Source organism: Engraulis encrasicolus, chromosome 17, assembly GCF_034702125.1.
Source record: "Engraulis encrasicolus isolate BLACKSEA-1 chromosome 17, IST_EnEncr_1.0, whole genome shotgun sequence".
NCBI classification, from domain to species: Eukaryota; Metazoa; Chordata; class Actinopteri; order Clupeiformes; family Engraulidae; genus Engraulis; species Engraulis encrasicolus.
The window spans coordinates 32,009,352-32,024,351 of NC_085873.1; the positions used below are offsets into that span (position 1 = coordinate 32,009,352).

Here is a 15,000-nt window from a genome sequence, read left to right on the forward strand (position 1 = left end):
TGTTACAACATCCGAGTCCGTCTACATAGCGCAATAACATTTAGCCAAACACACTTCAAAACGGGCTTGTGACAACTTCAGGCTTGTGACAACAATCGCACCAGGCAAAATAAACCCAACTCATTATGCCACGGCCGGCAAAATTAATAACCAAATGTCCTTACCTTACCATAAAACGCTGTCTTGATCTCAGGGCTTCTCGCAATTATTCCACTTGACTTAAATCCACAGTTCAACACACGCACCGCGGCTAGCAAGCTGGATATGTGGCGTGCTAACATTGTTTTGCTTGTCCTTTCCCCTTTTCACGTCTGCATCAAGGCTGTCGGGGAAATGTCCCATATCAGTTGGGTGCTCCCTCGTCGGTGTTGAGCCGGCCAGGTTGTCATCTTCTGTAAACGAGCTGTCACTGTCAGAGTCAGATCCCCTGCTTCTAGCACAACAAGGGGGCTAGATACTTTCACAGCCCCCCTCTGTCATTAGTTCTCTTCTTGGTCGCAATCTTCACTGTAGCTAGCAGGAACAACGTCCACCTTTCCCTCTGCGGCTCTTTGAAAGGAGTTTATTTTCGGAAGTTTTTTCAGTTCTTCCAGCAGCTCCTCTTTCCATTTTCTTTTTTGAAATCCGCTCTGGTGCTTCTTTTTGTTATCCATCGTCGCCAACACATTGTTAAAGTTTAGATAATATGATCAGATTTCTTCTATGTCTAACGTGATGTGACGTCTTGCACGTTGCACCAAAGTTCTTCCTGTATGCACGCACGTTACGTAGGCTACGTAACATGTTCAATCAGTTCATCATAACCCATAACCCATAATTCCAAGTCGTAATGTAAAAAAATAAAAGACTCAAATACACCGTATTGTTAAGATATTTATTGCAGTTTGAAACATATTATATGACTGTATTTTTAAAGAACCGTCTAATGAACTAAACACAGTTATTAGCACAGTATTAATAGTAGCATGGCTTTGCCATTGGTGTCGTGTTTAAACGGCACACCATCATGTTGGACGGTGGCATCTGTTGTGATATAAATACGGTCCGGTCAACATCTGTTAATTAGAAGAGTTACAGGGGAATTTTCTGCGTGTGCAGAGACATTCTAGTCCCCAGTACCAATGGGGGCCCACTGGGGGCCCACTAGGCGTCCGCAAAGGGGCCCCTGAGAACTCGTGGGCCCGTAAGCAACTGCAGTCCCTGCTTACCGATAGTTACGCCACTGGTATTCAGTCAACCCTTAAGGACCCATGTTACTCCTCTATTCATTGAGTTGCACTGGCTACCAATCGCCGCTCGGATTAAACATAAGGCCTTGACCCTTGCCTACAAAACCATCTCAGGAACGGCCCCAGTTTATCTGAAGGACTTACTAAAGCCTTATGTTGCTGGTAGAGAATGGGTGTTTACACAATACCTGGCTACCACGTCTTCAGGCGAGACGGTGGACATGGCAAAGGGGGCGGGGTCATGATCTATGTGAAAGAACACATCCAATGTAAACAGCTTGAACTGCCAGATGAACTTGAATGCCTTGGTGTCACTTTTATTCTCTCGCCAGAAATGTCTTTTAATGTTATTGTCTTGTATCGGCCACCATCTGAGAAGGAACTGTTTTTTGATAAACTGTCTTCCCTACTGAAATCATGTAATGGTAAAAAAAATCATTTTAATGGGTGATTTCACTCTGAACAGGTCAGATAAAGCAAAAAAGAACAAGTTAAAGGTCATTGTTAATACATTTAATTTAACACAACTTATTCAGAGCCCTACAAGAATAACAAAATCCACAAAAACTATATTAGATTTAATCTTTACAAATAAAACGGAGCGCATCTCAAGGACATACAACTCGATCACTGGTTTGTCAGATCATAATCTCACCATGGTTGTAAGGCGATTGTAAAAAAAAGCGTTTTAGAAATAGCTTTGAAGGGGAACATTTTATCTCACTCATTCCTAAAAAGGAAATGCAACTCTTTGAAAATGAATTCAGACAAACAAATTGGAGTGACATTGTGAATGACAAAAGTAGTTAGCAAGCTTGTAATGATTTAATGGAGGCGATTAAATGCCTTGTATCTAAACATACAAAAAACATTCCCCTCAAGAGCAGAAAACAAACTCTGCCCTGGTTTAATCCCACACTATGGCAACTGATTAAGGAAAGGGACTCAGCCTTGAAATCATATCTGAGATCTGGGCTTGAAACTGATCGCTCAATATATAAAAACCTTAGAAACAAGGTAACGTCACAATTTAGAAAGGCTAAAGCCAACTATTTCCTGGAGATTATAACACAAGCAAAAAGTAACTCAAAATTGTTGTGGAAAACTATCGACCAACTCTCCGGCAAAGAATGTAAAAAGAGTGCTCCTATACAGCTTAAATTAAATGGTACATTACAAAATTACAGTTTAGTAATTTTGAATTGTCTTAATAATTATTTTATTGATTCTGTTTTAGAATTGTGTAGTAATTCATCAGGTCTCCACTTGCCAAAGGTGGTGGAAGAGAATGTTACTTCAGTAAATTTCAAAAATATAAATGAAGCGAAAATAGACACAATTTTATCAACAATATCAAACTCCAAGGCAAAAGACATCTGGGGCTTTGACACATCTCTATTGAAACACTTTAAGGATGTCTTATTGTCACGGGGTGGCAATGATCTGTGGGGGAGAAGAAAAAAAAAGGAAACCCTTGGTGCTGATTAGATTTTAATGAAGGACCACGCCTTGTAAACGAGGCAGCGCTGATTGTTTCTACCCAACGCAGGTGGACTCGCCCAAGGCCTGATTATGTGACTGACTGCAGGTGAGAAGTGGACCAGTTTGGGAAATGTGATTGGAGCACAGGGTTTGGAGTTTGATTCACAAGGAGTTAGAAACCAAGTGTTGGCAGATTGGGGAGGGGGGGGGAACTGCGTGGAGAGACGGCCGCCGCGGAGAGAGAGCCACGGCAGAGAGCTGGCCGCTTCGGAGAGATGACAGCTTCAGAGAGATGACAGCTGCTGCAGGAGGTCGCCACACCGGTAACCGGATGGGCAGGCGGGAGATGGAAGACGCACGATCCTAAGGATCCGGCCCGTGCAACCTGGCGGTGATCTGGAAGAAGCGAGATGGCATTCTGCCGATTGAAGGTCCGCGACCAGAGCCGCAGGCGGTTTGCGACGGTGGAGAGAACTGGGTGGGACGCGCACCCTGGAAAAGAGAAACGGGTGGAACGCGCACCCTGGAGAAGAAGTGTCTACTACACGCCTGGCCCATGGCCTTCCAATTGGGAAGTCGTGCCTCCCTGCTGCAAGAGTGTCTCTCTCTCTGTCTCTCTGTCTCTCTCTCTGTCTCCGCCCCCAGTGACCACAACAGGAGAAAATCCTTTCGGCTGCCAACGGGTACACACAGATAGTGATGGGTGACTATGCTTAATTCACTTTGTGCTGTTATTTCACTTTGTGTGTAATTCACTATCGCTTGCAGTGATTTGAATGGTGTGCAGTGCCGAATCAATAAGTAGCCTATCACAGAATGGTCCCCCACTAGCTGTGTGTATACCATAGCCATTATCAGTAGCTCTGTTGCTGTCATAGCCACTTCAAACATTTGCTGGTCACCGTTTTTGCTGTCTCCTCCAGCACCCCTGCAGAGATCTGGACTCCCTGACCATTGCTTCAGAACTGCCCGGGTTTGACTGAGAAACCTCACTCCGGGCCTTGATGGATGACTGATGGCCGTGATGATGGACTTCACTTGGGGTTAAGTTGGGGAGGGAGGTTGGACTGATCTTGGGACTCACCCCTCATGGGGCTATTTTTAATTAATAAATATGACTTGATCATGCATCTTGTTGTCCTGGTCTGCTTGGTTGTGCTCAGCTCGTTCCTCAGGGTAGCCGTGGGTTAAGAGGGGGTGCCGCTTGTAAACGCGCACCCCCCACCTGTGACAATCACTCCCATCATGTATATTGTGAACAGGTCATTGGAGGAAAACTCCTTCCCCAATACCTTCAAAACTGCTACAGTAACACCAATCTTTAAAGCAGGGGATAGACATGGTGTTACCAATTATAGGACAATAAGTATACTGTCTACTATTTCCAAGGTACTTGAAAAAGTAGCGTCTGAACAGCTAATAGCACACTTCAATAAAAATAACTTATTACATCCCATGCAGTTTGGATTTAGAGCAAACCACTCTACTGACACTGCATGCTGTTTTTTTATTGAACACATCAAGGCAAATCTGGACAAGGGAGGAGTAGTGGGTGCTGTGTTTTTAGATTTGCGAAAGGCCTTTGACACCGTAAACCACTCCTCACAAAGTTAGTTAGCTTTCAGTTGTCTCCAAGTATACTGAAATGAATTGAATCCTATCTATTTAATCATTTCCAGTGCATCAGGGTAAAGGATAAAACATCATCCCTCAGAGCATGCTCTATGGGGGTGCCGCAAGGCTCGATTTTGGGGCCTTTACTGTTCAGCGCTTACATCAATGATCTCCCACAAGTATGTGACGGTGTGTCGATATTGATGTATGCTGATGACACAGTGTTGTTCACACATGGTAAAGACCCAGTAGAAGTTGCAAGCACACTGACACAAACACTCACCAAGGTTACCAAGTGGCTGACCAGCTCTTGTCTCACACTTAATACTGATAAAACGGTCACTATGTTTTTTAAAAATAGATATAAACTAAATCCTGTACCAAACGTATATGTAAATGGAAAAGCATTGAAAAATGTTGACGAGTTTAAATACTTAGGAGTGACCTTGGATTCCACATTAACTTTTAAGAAACACATTAAAAAACTGGGCAACACTGTGAAATATAGCATAGCAAATTTTAGACATATTCGCAATTCTTTAACTATTGATGCTGCTAAGACCTATGTAAATGCCATGATAATGTCTCATTTACACTATTGTATGTCAAGCTGGTCTCAGGCTAACAAAACTACCATGAAATCCATCGCATCACTTTACAAACAAGCTCTTAAAGTTTTGGACAGACGTCCATCTCAATTTCACCACTGTGCCATACTGGACAAGTATAACTTGCTCAGTTTTGACAACATATTTTTATATTCTGATGTGCGCCTTGTGCACAAAATCATTCACAACTCTGCTCCACCACCCCTGAAAACCTTCATCCATCCTTGCTCTGAACAAATCAGCAGAACAACTAGATCCACCATCAGAGGAAACTGTACCCTCCCAAGCCGGGTAACAGCATTTGCACAATCTGCTTTTTCCTTCAGAGCAACGAAACAATGGAATGCACTTCCCACCCACCTAAAAAGCATTACAAACTTCAATTCAAAAAGATAGACATGGAGAAGATCCACCTTTTCATATATGAAAAGTGAAATTTTCACAGTCACAATGAATGCTTAGAATTTGGTGGTGGTGTTAAGTATTCATGAAAAAGGATAACTTCTGTAAATGGACAGCATTCATTCTGGAATGAAACTGCTAAAAAAATATTACACAGTGCACTTTTAAATGGAATTTTGCACGTTGGAAATTTCATACTGAAGCATTGCAAGTAAAAGTAAAATTTTGGCTTTTTATTACTCAAATGCAGTGTAAAATTAAAACTGAAATGTTAAACGGTCATATGTAGTGCTGCACGATATTAGAAAAATATGCGATACACGATAACATGACTGTATATCATGATATCGATATTACTCGCTATATCTAATATATACATATATTTTCCCCTCCCTACTTGCCATTCTACACTTTATCATGTATGTAACAACTGAGAGCAATGTTTTATTTCAAACATTATTTTTATTCAGAAAAAACATGGCTAATATACAGCATCAACTTAAAATGTCAACCTTTTTAATACCTTTTTTAACCTTTTCACCAAATTGGCTGTTATTAAAAATTAAAAAGTAGGTATCACGATATAAACAACTTTTGCGATATGTGTATCGTAAACCGGGATATCGCGACATCGATACATTTTCGTTATATCGTGCAGCCCTAGTCATATGACATGTTAGTTTTGAACTTTGACTAATCCCCAAACAATACAGGGGTGCATTTCTGGAAAGCGTAGTTGTTAGCAGTTAGCAACTTCGGTAGTTACTAATGTGAATTGCATTGCATTGCATTGCAACCAACAAAGTAGCTAATATAGTTAGCAACTACACTTTCCAGAGAGTCAAACCCAGTGTTCTCAACAGAAATACTTTGGTATAACGGTCAACTTTGTTATGCAATGGGCTCGCTTAGCCCTTTGAGGAGTAAGGTTTTTTTTCCAGTTCTTGTAGTTTTACATGTCCATGTCGATTTATTATAAATCCCATGGTTTACTGTATTTTGCTATTTACGTGTGTGTGTGTGTGTATTTGTGTGTGTGTGTGTGTGTGTTTTAAGCAGATCTATGCGGAGGGGGAAGAAGTTGACTATCTCCATTCAGGAACACATGGCGATTGACGTGTGCCCCGGGCCTATCCGACCAATCAGAACGATCTCGGCCTACTTCCCCCGTCTATCGCCGGAGCCCGTCTCACCTAACCCCGCCTCGCCTAACCCCGCCTCGCCTAACCCCGCCTCCTCCACCTCTCCATTCTCCCTCAGTCCGGGGGCCAGTGCATCAGGAGCAGGGGGCGGCGCCCTACTGTCGCCCGGGCGACTGTATCCTGGAGCAACAGGGGGGAGTGGCCTACGGTCGTTAAGCAGCAGCATCGACACTTCAGTGGAGTTCAACAGCTCAGACAGTGATGACTGCAGTAAGACACACACACACATACACACACCCGTCACATGCTTGGGGCAGCAACAAATATGTTATGCATTTTCCTCATTTTTACTCCTGCGTGTGTGTGTGTGTGTGTGTGTGTGTGTGTGTGTGTGTGTGTGTGTGTGTGTGTGTGTGTGTGTGTGTGTGTGTGTAGCATCGTTGGGCACGCTGGACTTTGAGCTCCGCTATGAAACAGCAACCAGTAGTCTACACTGCAACATCCTCAGAGCAAAGGTACACACACACACAAACATGCAGGCACGCACGCACGTACACACACACGGTTACTACTATTCAGACATGCCGCTATTCCGACATTGATGTGTATTGTCTGAATACCGGCACGTTTCCCACCGAAATCTGCCATGTCTGTGGCTTGTGCTACATGGCTCAGGTTTTATCAGTTTAGGGAGAGTGCATGCAGTTACCCTAACCCTGAACCTAACCCTAACCCTATGGCATGTCGGATGTCGGAATAGCAGTATGTCTGAATAGCGTTTGCCCCCCTTCTTTTCTTAAGTGCTATGTTTCTAAAGTGCTAAGTTTCTAAGGTGATATGTTTCTAGGGTGATGCGAGGTACCATGTATTTAGGCTGATGTGGGGTAGTTTTTAGACTGAGATGCTCCTTGAGTATTAAGTTTTCAGGGTGCTATGTATGTATGTACAGCTCTACAGTTTGGTCCTAGAGTGCTATGTAGCTATGTGCTATGTAGAGGGCTATGTGGAGTTAGTAGAGTGCTATGTTTTAAAAGTGCCATGCTTATGGAGTGCTGTGTTTGTAGAGCACTCTGTCTTTCTGGAGTGCTATATTTCTAGAGCGCTATGCTTCTGGAGTGCTATGTTTCTAAACGGCTATGTTTTGAGAGGGGTATATTTCATATTTTATTGTGGTGACATAGCTGGGAAATGAGAGGGGATGCATAGCTGGTGGCATAGTTGGGTAAATGAGGGGGAGTGTAGAATAAACAAATAAACAAAAAATGAATGGGTTGTATGTGGAGGAGAGGAATGTATTGGTATGTATTGGTAGAGGAGTGTATATTGGAAAATAGGTGTGTGTATATGTATTGTATGTGGATGCCTGAGGATGTTTATGTGTCTATGTGTGAAAATTGGTGTCTATATGTATAGCAAATGAGATGTGTACTACAAGATCTAACCTGATGGAACTGAGCAGTCTGACGTGAAAACAAATATCCCTATGGGACAATAAAGAATCTAATCTAATCTAATCTAATTTCAAGGGAACTGTATCTCTATAGAGCGCTATGTTGGTAGGATACTACTGTACATTTCTAGAGTGCTATGTTTCAAGAGTGCTACAGTATGTTGGTAGGCACAATATTTCTATGATGCTATGTTAAGAGCGCTAGGTTTCTTAAGTGCTATGTTTCTGAAGTGCTATGTTTCTGAAGTGCTATGCTTCTGAAGTGCTATGTTCCTAGAGTGATGTGAGTGTAACGGAGGCTAACAAGCAGAGTTGGCGTGGAACGTTAGTCAACCTCCCTCCCAAAGCCTCATACAGTGTCGATGCCGTTGGGCTGGGGGACTGGTCCTTCAGTCCAGCGGTATCGTACTGTGCCTCCCATTGCCGAACCGATGTAGTTGACGAGGTCGCACGTTCGCACCCCGAGGGGGACGAGCAGGTGCAAGATGACCTCCGTCATATGAGGTGCTATGTTTGTGGAATGATATGTTCTTGGGGGCTCTGCTGGGACTCCGGCCCTTCCGGTCGGGTCGCCTGGGCGGAGGTGTCTGATCTGGGAAACACCCAGAGACCCCAGGTTACAACACTGATGATGTGTCCCCGCAATTGATTGTTCTAATATACAATCAGTGGTCCCAGCACATCAGCAACATGTATCATGCTATACATGTGTATGCTTGTTTGTGTGTGTGTGTGTGTGTGTGTGTGTGCGTGTGCGTGTGCGTGTGCGTGTGTGTGTGTGTGTGTGTGTGTGTGTGCCTTTATCTTTGGAAGCCTGGGACATGTATGTACATTTGTCACTAGGGGTCTAAGGATGGTTGGCTTCACGAAAGCAAAGGCAGAGCAAATTGCCAAATATTGTTCAAAATCCTCTATCATTGGTAGCCGTCATATTTGGAGAAGGAGGTATTGTTTGTATCCTTAAAACTGCTCTTATTTTATATGAAATTATGTTTATTGAGTTTTCTCAGGTCTCCATAGAAACATTTTACATACAATCTTTTCATTCAGGGAGTGACCATAGAAATAAATCAAACCAAAATTGCACACATCAAAAACTTCACAGTGTGCTCCACAAAAGAGGTCGAACCGTGAGGACCTCATTTACAGACAAAACAAAAACAAAACCCCAACATATACGCATCAAAATAAAACTCAAGAAGAGACAAGACAAAATACAAGAGAAAAATAATAAAAATGATTATGATCTAAAATTACATTTATAATAATAATATAAGAATAACAATAATCACAATAATAAAAACAATAATGGTAAAAGAAAAACTTACACAAAGTAAGAGAGGAAGGGGGGGGGGTTGCAGTGATTACTGTATACCTTACATCCCAGAACTATATATTAGTAGGACTAAAATGATCCTCCACATAGTCTATAAATGGTTGCCACACCTTCCAAAACTTCCTTTGTGAGCCTCTCAAGGCAGTCCTCATTCTTTCTAGTTTCAAATGAGCCATAACATCCACCACCCAACGACCATATGATGGAGGGGCCTCAGCTTTCCAGTTTAATAATATGAGTCGTCTAGCTAAGAGAGATGTAAATGCAATGATCTCTGACTGTGAAGCTGTAAATGTAAATGATGATCCCAGAGGAATTATTCCAAAAAGCCCCATCAAAGGGTCAGGATCTACCTTTCTATTAAAAACCTGGGTGTATGTATCAAAAATATCACACCAAAATGTTCTTAATTTAGAGCAAGACCAGAACATGTGAAACAATGTTCCTGGAGCCAGGTGGCACCTAAGGCAGGTTGCATCAGTATTAGGGTATATCTTTGCCAGTCTTGCCCTTGATAAATGGACCCTATGAAGAATCTTAAACTGCATTAAACCATGTCTGATACATATAGAGGAAGAGTGTATTCTCTCAATGGCATAGTGCCAATTCACGTCTAATATTTCTACTCCCAATTCCTCTTGCCACTGTTCTTTAATATGGTCGAGTGTTGGTGTGTTCACACTTTGGATCATTTGATACAACCTAGAAACAGATCCCCTCCATGATGGGTCATATTGAATGCATTCCTCTATCCAATCTTTGTCTGGCTGGTCTGGGAATGAAGAAAAACTTTTCCTAATGTAATCTCTCACCTGTAAATACCTAAAAAAATGTGAATTTGGTATTGAATATTTCTGGGTTGCTAGTTGGAAAGTTATAAATGTGCCATCAACAAAAAAGTCCTTCACACAAGCTAAGCCCCCTGCGCTCCACTTCAGAAAGGTCGTGTCCAACAAAGATGGTGGGAAAAGTGGATTTCCTACTATTGGACTAGATGGTAAGGTAGTCTTGTGCTTAAAATGTAACCTAAACTGGGACCAAATTCTAAGTGTAGCGTTCACTATTGGATTAGTAGTCAAATGTTTCTTACTAAGAGGTGCTGGGGCACATATTAGTGCAGCCAAATTCACAGGGGCACTCGCACTACGTTCCATCAATGCCCACAGTGGTTGATCTTCTGCTGGTTTGGGTGACATCCAGAACTGGATTTTGTGTACATTAGCAGCCCAGTAGTAATTAATAAAGCTTGGTAATCCCAACCCCCCTTGATGTTTATGTCTTTGTAAGAACTCTTTTCTGATTCGCGGAATAGTTTTGTTCCATATGAAAGTAGATATATGTTGGTCTAACTCTTTAAAGTAAGCTTTAGGAATAAATACAGGTAGTGTCTGAAACAAAAACAGAAATCTGGGTAAGAGTCATTTTAACAGAATTCACTCGCCCTGCCAGTGACAATGGCAAGGTTACCCACCTGGACAATTCCATTTTCGTCCTATCTAATAAGACCTTAAAATTCCTATTAAAGAGATCTTTATATAGCCTTGTTACTATAACCCCTAAATAAGTGAAACTATCTCGTATGACTTGGAATGGATATAAGTCAAAAGACATCTGACTAGCCTGTTTATTCATAGGAAAAATCAAACTTTTGGCCAGGTTCACTTTATAACCAGAAATGCGTCCAAAATCTGATATTATTCGTAAAACTTCAGGTAGTGAGCTATTTGGATTTGAGAGAAAAAACATTGAGTCGTCCGCATACATTGAGACTTTATGTATATATTCCCCTCTTTTAACCCCTGAAATCAAAGGGGAATTCCTAATAGCCATAGCAAGTGGCTCAATGGCGATGTCAAAAAGCAGGGGAGATAATGGGCATCCCTGCCTAGTGCCTCTACCAATAGGGAAATAGTCTGACACTACTCTATCAGTGCGTACAGCTGCCTGAGGGGCAGCATACAGTATTTTAACCCATGTTTGAAATGTAGACCCAAAACCAAACTTATCCAGGACCTTATATAAGTAATTATGGCTTATGCGGTCAAAGGCTTTCATAGCGTCGAGTGATATAAGAACTTCAGGGACAGGTGATAAATCTGAGGAATAGAGTAAATTAAACACTCTTCGCAAATTGCTGAACAAATGCCTGCCTATGACAAAGCCAGTCTGGTCTGTGTGTATAAACTTAGGTAAGACAGATTCAAGTCTGGAGGCCAACATTTTAGTAAGTATTTTGTAATCGCAACCCAGTAGACTTACTGGCCTATAAGAGCCGCACTGTAAAGGATCTTTATCCTTCTTGAGCAGGACAGATATTATTGCTTGTGTCATTGTTGGAGGTAGAGTTTCGTTACTAAAACATTCTTCATACACTTCTAACAGAATTGGGGCCAATTTCGCAGAAAACTTCTTATAGAACTCAACAGGGAATCCATCTGGTCCTGGAGCTTTACCTGATTTTAGACAAGTTATAACTTTCACAATTTCCTCTTGGGTTATTGGTTGGTCTAAAGCCTCCTTGTCAGGTTCTTCAATATTTTCGAATTCTAGACCATCCAAAATTTTACTTATGGAGTCCTCACTAGTAGTTTCACCAGTATACAGAGTCTTATAGAACTGCTTAAACTGTTCATTAATTTTCCTTTGATCACATGTAACTGAACCATCATCCAATGCTATTTCTGTAATTTGGTTCGCAGAAGCAGACTTCTTAAGCTGATGACTTAACAGTTTCCCCGCTCGTTCCCCATGTTCATAATGTTCACTACGAGACCGCACATACATATCCTGCATTTGGCTTGCTATGGAAATATCATATTCTGTTTTTAATAAAAGCCTCTCCTTGTAAAGTTCAGAGGAGGGTGCAGATGCATGCTGTTTATCAATTTCTTTTATTTTATTCAGCAATTCTTTCTGCCGTGTATATAATTTCTTGTTTGCATTTGCTGTATAAGAAATAATCATACCTCTAATGTAAGCTTTCATAGTCTCCCAAAGGGTGCATCTACTCACCGTAGGAGAGTTATTAGTCAGTAAGAACACATCTATCTGATTAGACAAATATGTCACAAAGCCCTCATCTGAAAGCCATCGTGGGTTTAGGCGCCAAACTAACTGAGATGGAACTTGTCCGGGGAAGCTAAGTACCATATTAACAGGTCCATGATCTGAGATAACAATAGCGTCATAAGTAATAGATCTAAACAAAGGCAATAATGCATCATCTATAAGAAAATGATCTATCCTGGAATATGATTGGTGCACATGAGAAAAAAAAGAATAGGCTTTAGAATGTGGGTTATGGTGTCTCCAAGGATCAATAACTCCATATGCTTGCATGAATGAATTCACAGCCTGGGTTGTCTTACTCATCATTTTGGTTGTAGGATTTGAGCGGTCTAATTTTGGACACAAAACGCAATTCAGATCAGCCCCCAGTATTAACTTGTGTGAGTCCATAGCTGGCAGGAGAGAAAAAACATGTTGGAAAAAACCTGCATCTTCCCAGTTAGGTGCATATATGTTGGCTAACACCACTGGCAAACCAAACAATTCCCTTTAATTATGACAAATCTACCATTGCTGTCTGAAATAACTTCACTTTCTGTGAATTGGACCCCTGTGCGTATTAAAATGGCTACCCCTCGAGATTTGCAATTAAACTTAGAGTGATATACCCATGAATAGCCCTTCTTATGCAGTCTACCATGGTCTTTAAGGAGTAAATGCGTTTCTTGCAAGTATACTATATCTACAGACATTTTCCTCAAATGTGCAAATACTTTAGAGCATTTAACAGGGTGGTTAAGCCCGCGGACATTCCATGTGACTAACCTTGTCCTTGGCTCAGCTTTACTTGGATCACATGATGACATAGGGAGGAGTTAGAATTCTTATGTATAGCTTGGGTATGTAATCTAAAATGTTTTTCTGTAACTTGTCACTGCAAAAAATAGTACGTTCAGGGAGAGGGACACAGACACAAAACAACAAAAATAACGGTAAAAAACAAAAAAACAACAGTGTGGAATAACAATGCAGAGAGAAACAGAACGGTTCCTCTGCATAGAATGCTCCATCAGTCCCAACTGCGGCGATCACGCCGATGATAAGCATTCCGAAAAGGAGAGAAAAAAGCTTACCATGTCTCACGCTAGAACTGACACTTTTAAGATAACGTTGGAAATGTCCACAGTATTAGTGCAATTTCACACAACCGTCCATATCGCACCAGTTTGAGGTCACCTTGGCTACTGGCTTATAGCCTATTTATGTTAAACCAATCACAATACTACTGTATCTATGCATTATATGCCGGAGCATTGATTATGTTCTCCACAACATAGACCTTGGCTTTTCTCGGATCTATAAATTTTTCTACCGTACCGTCTGGAAGTGTAATTTTCAGCTCAGCAGGATACATCACGCCAAAACGGAGCTTATCGATTTTGGCGTCTCGCAGCATCTTCTTAACGTCGTTAAACTTGGCTCGGCGTTTGCTAACCTCATAGCTGTAGTCGGGGAAGATGCGTATGTCATCGCCGTCGGTCGTCCTTAGAAGTTTCCCTCCTACCTTGTCCAGAATCGCCTTTTTCTCCTGGAAATAGTGGCACCGGAGAATGAAGGTTCTGGGCGAGCTTGCCTCTTCTCCTTGTTCGACGTTCCGCAGGGCTCGGTGCGCTCGGTCTAGCAGAGGAGCTTTCTCCAGTTCCAACGTTTCACCAAGCATCTGAGACTAGGCATGGTACGGTTTGCGTTGCAAACCGAGACCGTACGGTTTGCATGTCACGGAACGGGGTAGTGGGCAACCGCACGGTGCCCACGGTTTCAAAAAAAAAAAAATAGAGTGACCACCGGCGGACGACGCTATTAATAAAATCCTACTACTTTTACAAGCATAAAACACAAAGACTACGTAGGATATTGAGTGTGGAAAGACTGATTTCTATCAGCCAACTGAAATGCATAATGTAACAGCATGCGCCAGCTGACTAGGCTACAGTAGCCTACAAGCAAGTGCAGGTCGGTCAGCAGCGTCACCGTCTCCCCCCTCTCTCTCCACGTTAGCGCAAGTGACTGTTCCCAGCCTTTATGCTGACCATTTTAAATTAAATGAACATGAATTTACAAACAATGACAGATTAGCAGAACAAAGTAGACTATGACTTACGTTACAGTAGCCTAGTGTAGGCTATATCCACGTGGCATTGAATGGGGATTCCGGACGGCAAAATGCGAGATAATTGAACATATCCATCAGATTCACTGCGCTGTCCTTAACTGCAATCAACTGTAGGCCTAATTATATGTAGCCAGTTAGACTCTGATGGACGGAAGGGGACTTTGTGCTGTTGCCTAGTTAACATTGATGTTTAACACTATAACAAAAATAAAATTTGACTGTTTTAAAAGGCTCAGCTTCAGAGGAGTTTTGTGAAACATTCTTGTGCATACACTTCTAAAAAAACGATCTTTTAAAATTATTTGTTACCTTAACTTTCACATTTTAACATAACATAACCCTATCAGTTGTTCACTTAAAATTGAATTTGACTTCTGATTTTACTTCTATGCTTCTCACGGCCGGCAGTTTCATTATAGGAAGCAACTGATCCATAAGCGCAAAACTCGCAGAAAGCGGTATCAAAATAAAAGTCCAATTCGTTCTCAGTGTGTCATTAACCAAAATAGTCATACTGCACTGACCTAATGGTCCCATTGCCTACAGGAGTGTAGC

The 15,000-nt window shown here is 41.8% G+C and overlaps 1 protein-coding gene across 1 annotated transcript in view; it reads left to right on the forward strand.

The window, feature by feature from the left end:
* Positions 1-15,000, forward strand: part of doc2a (double C2-like domains, alpha) — a 52,268-nt gene that overhangs the window by 3,051 nt on the left and 34,217 nt on the right. Inside the window, exons 3-4 of the mRNA XM_063220915.1 lie at positions 6,395-6,747; positions 6,913-6,992. Coding sequence (XP_063076985.1) covers positions 6,395-6,747; positions 6,913-6,992 — 433 coding nt within the window. The remainder of the gene's footprint in view (positions 1-6,394; positions 6,748-6,912; positions 6,993-15,000) is intronic.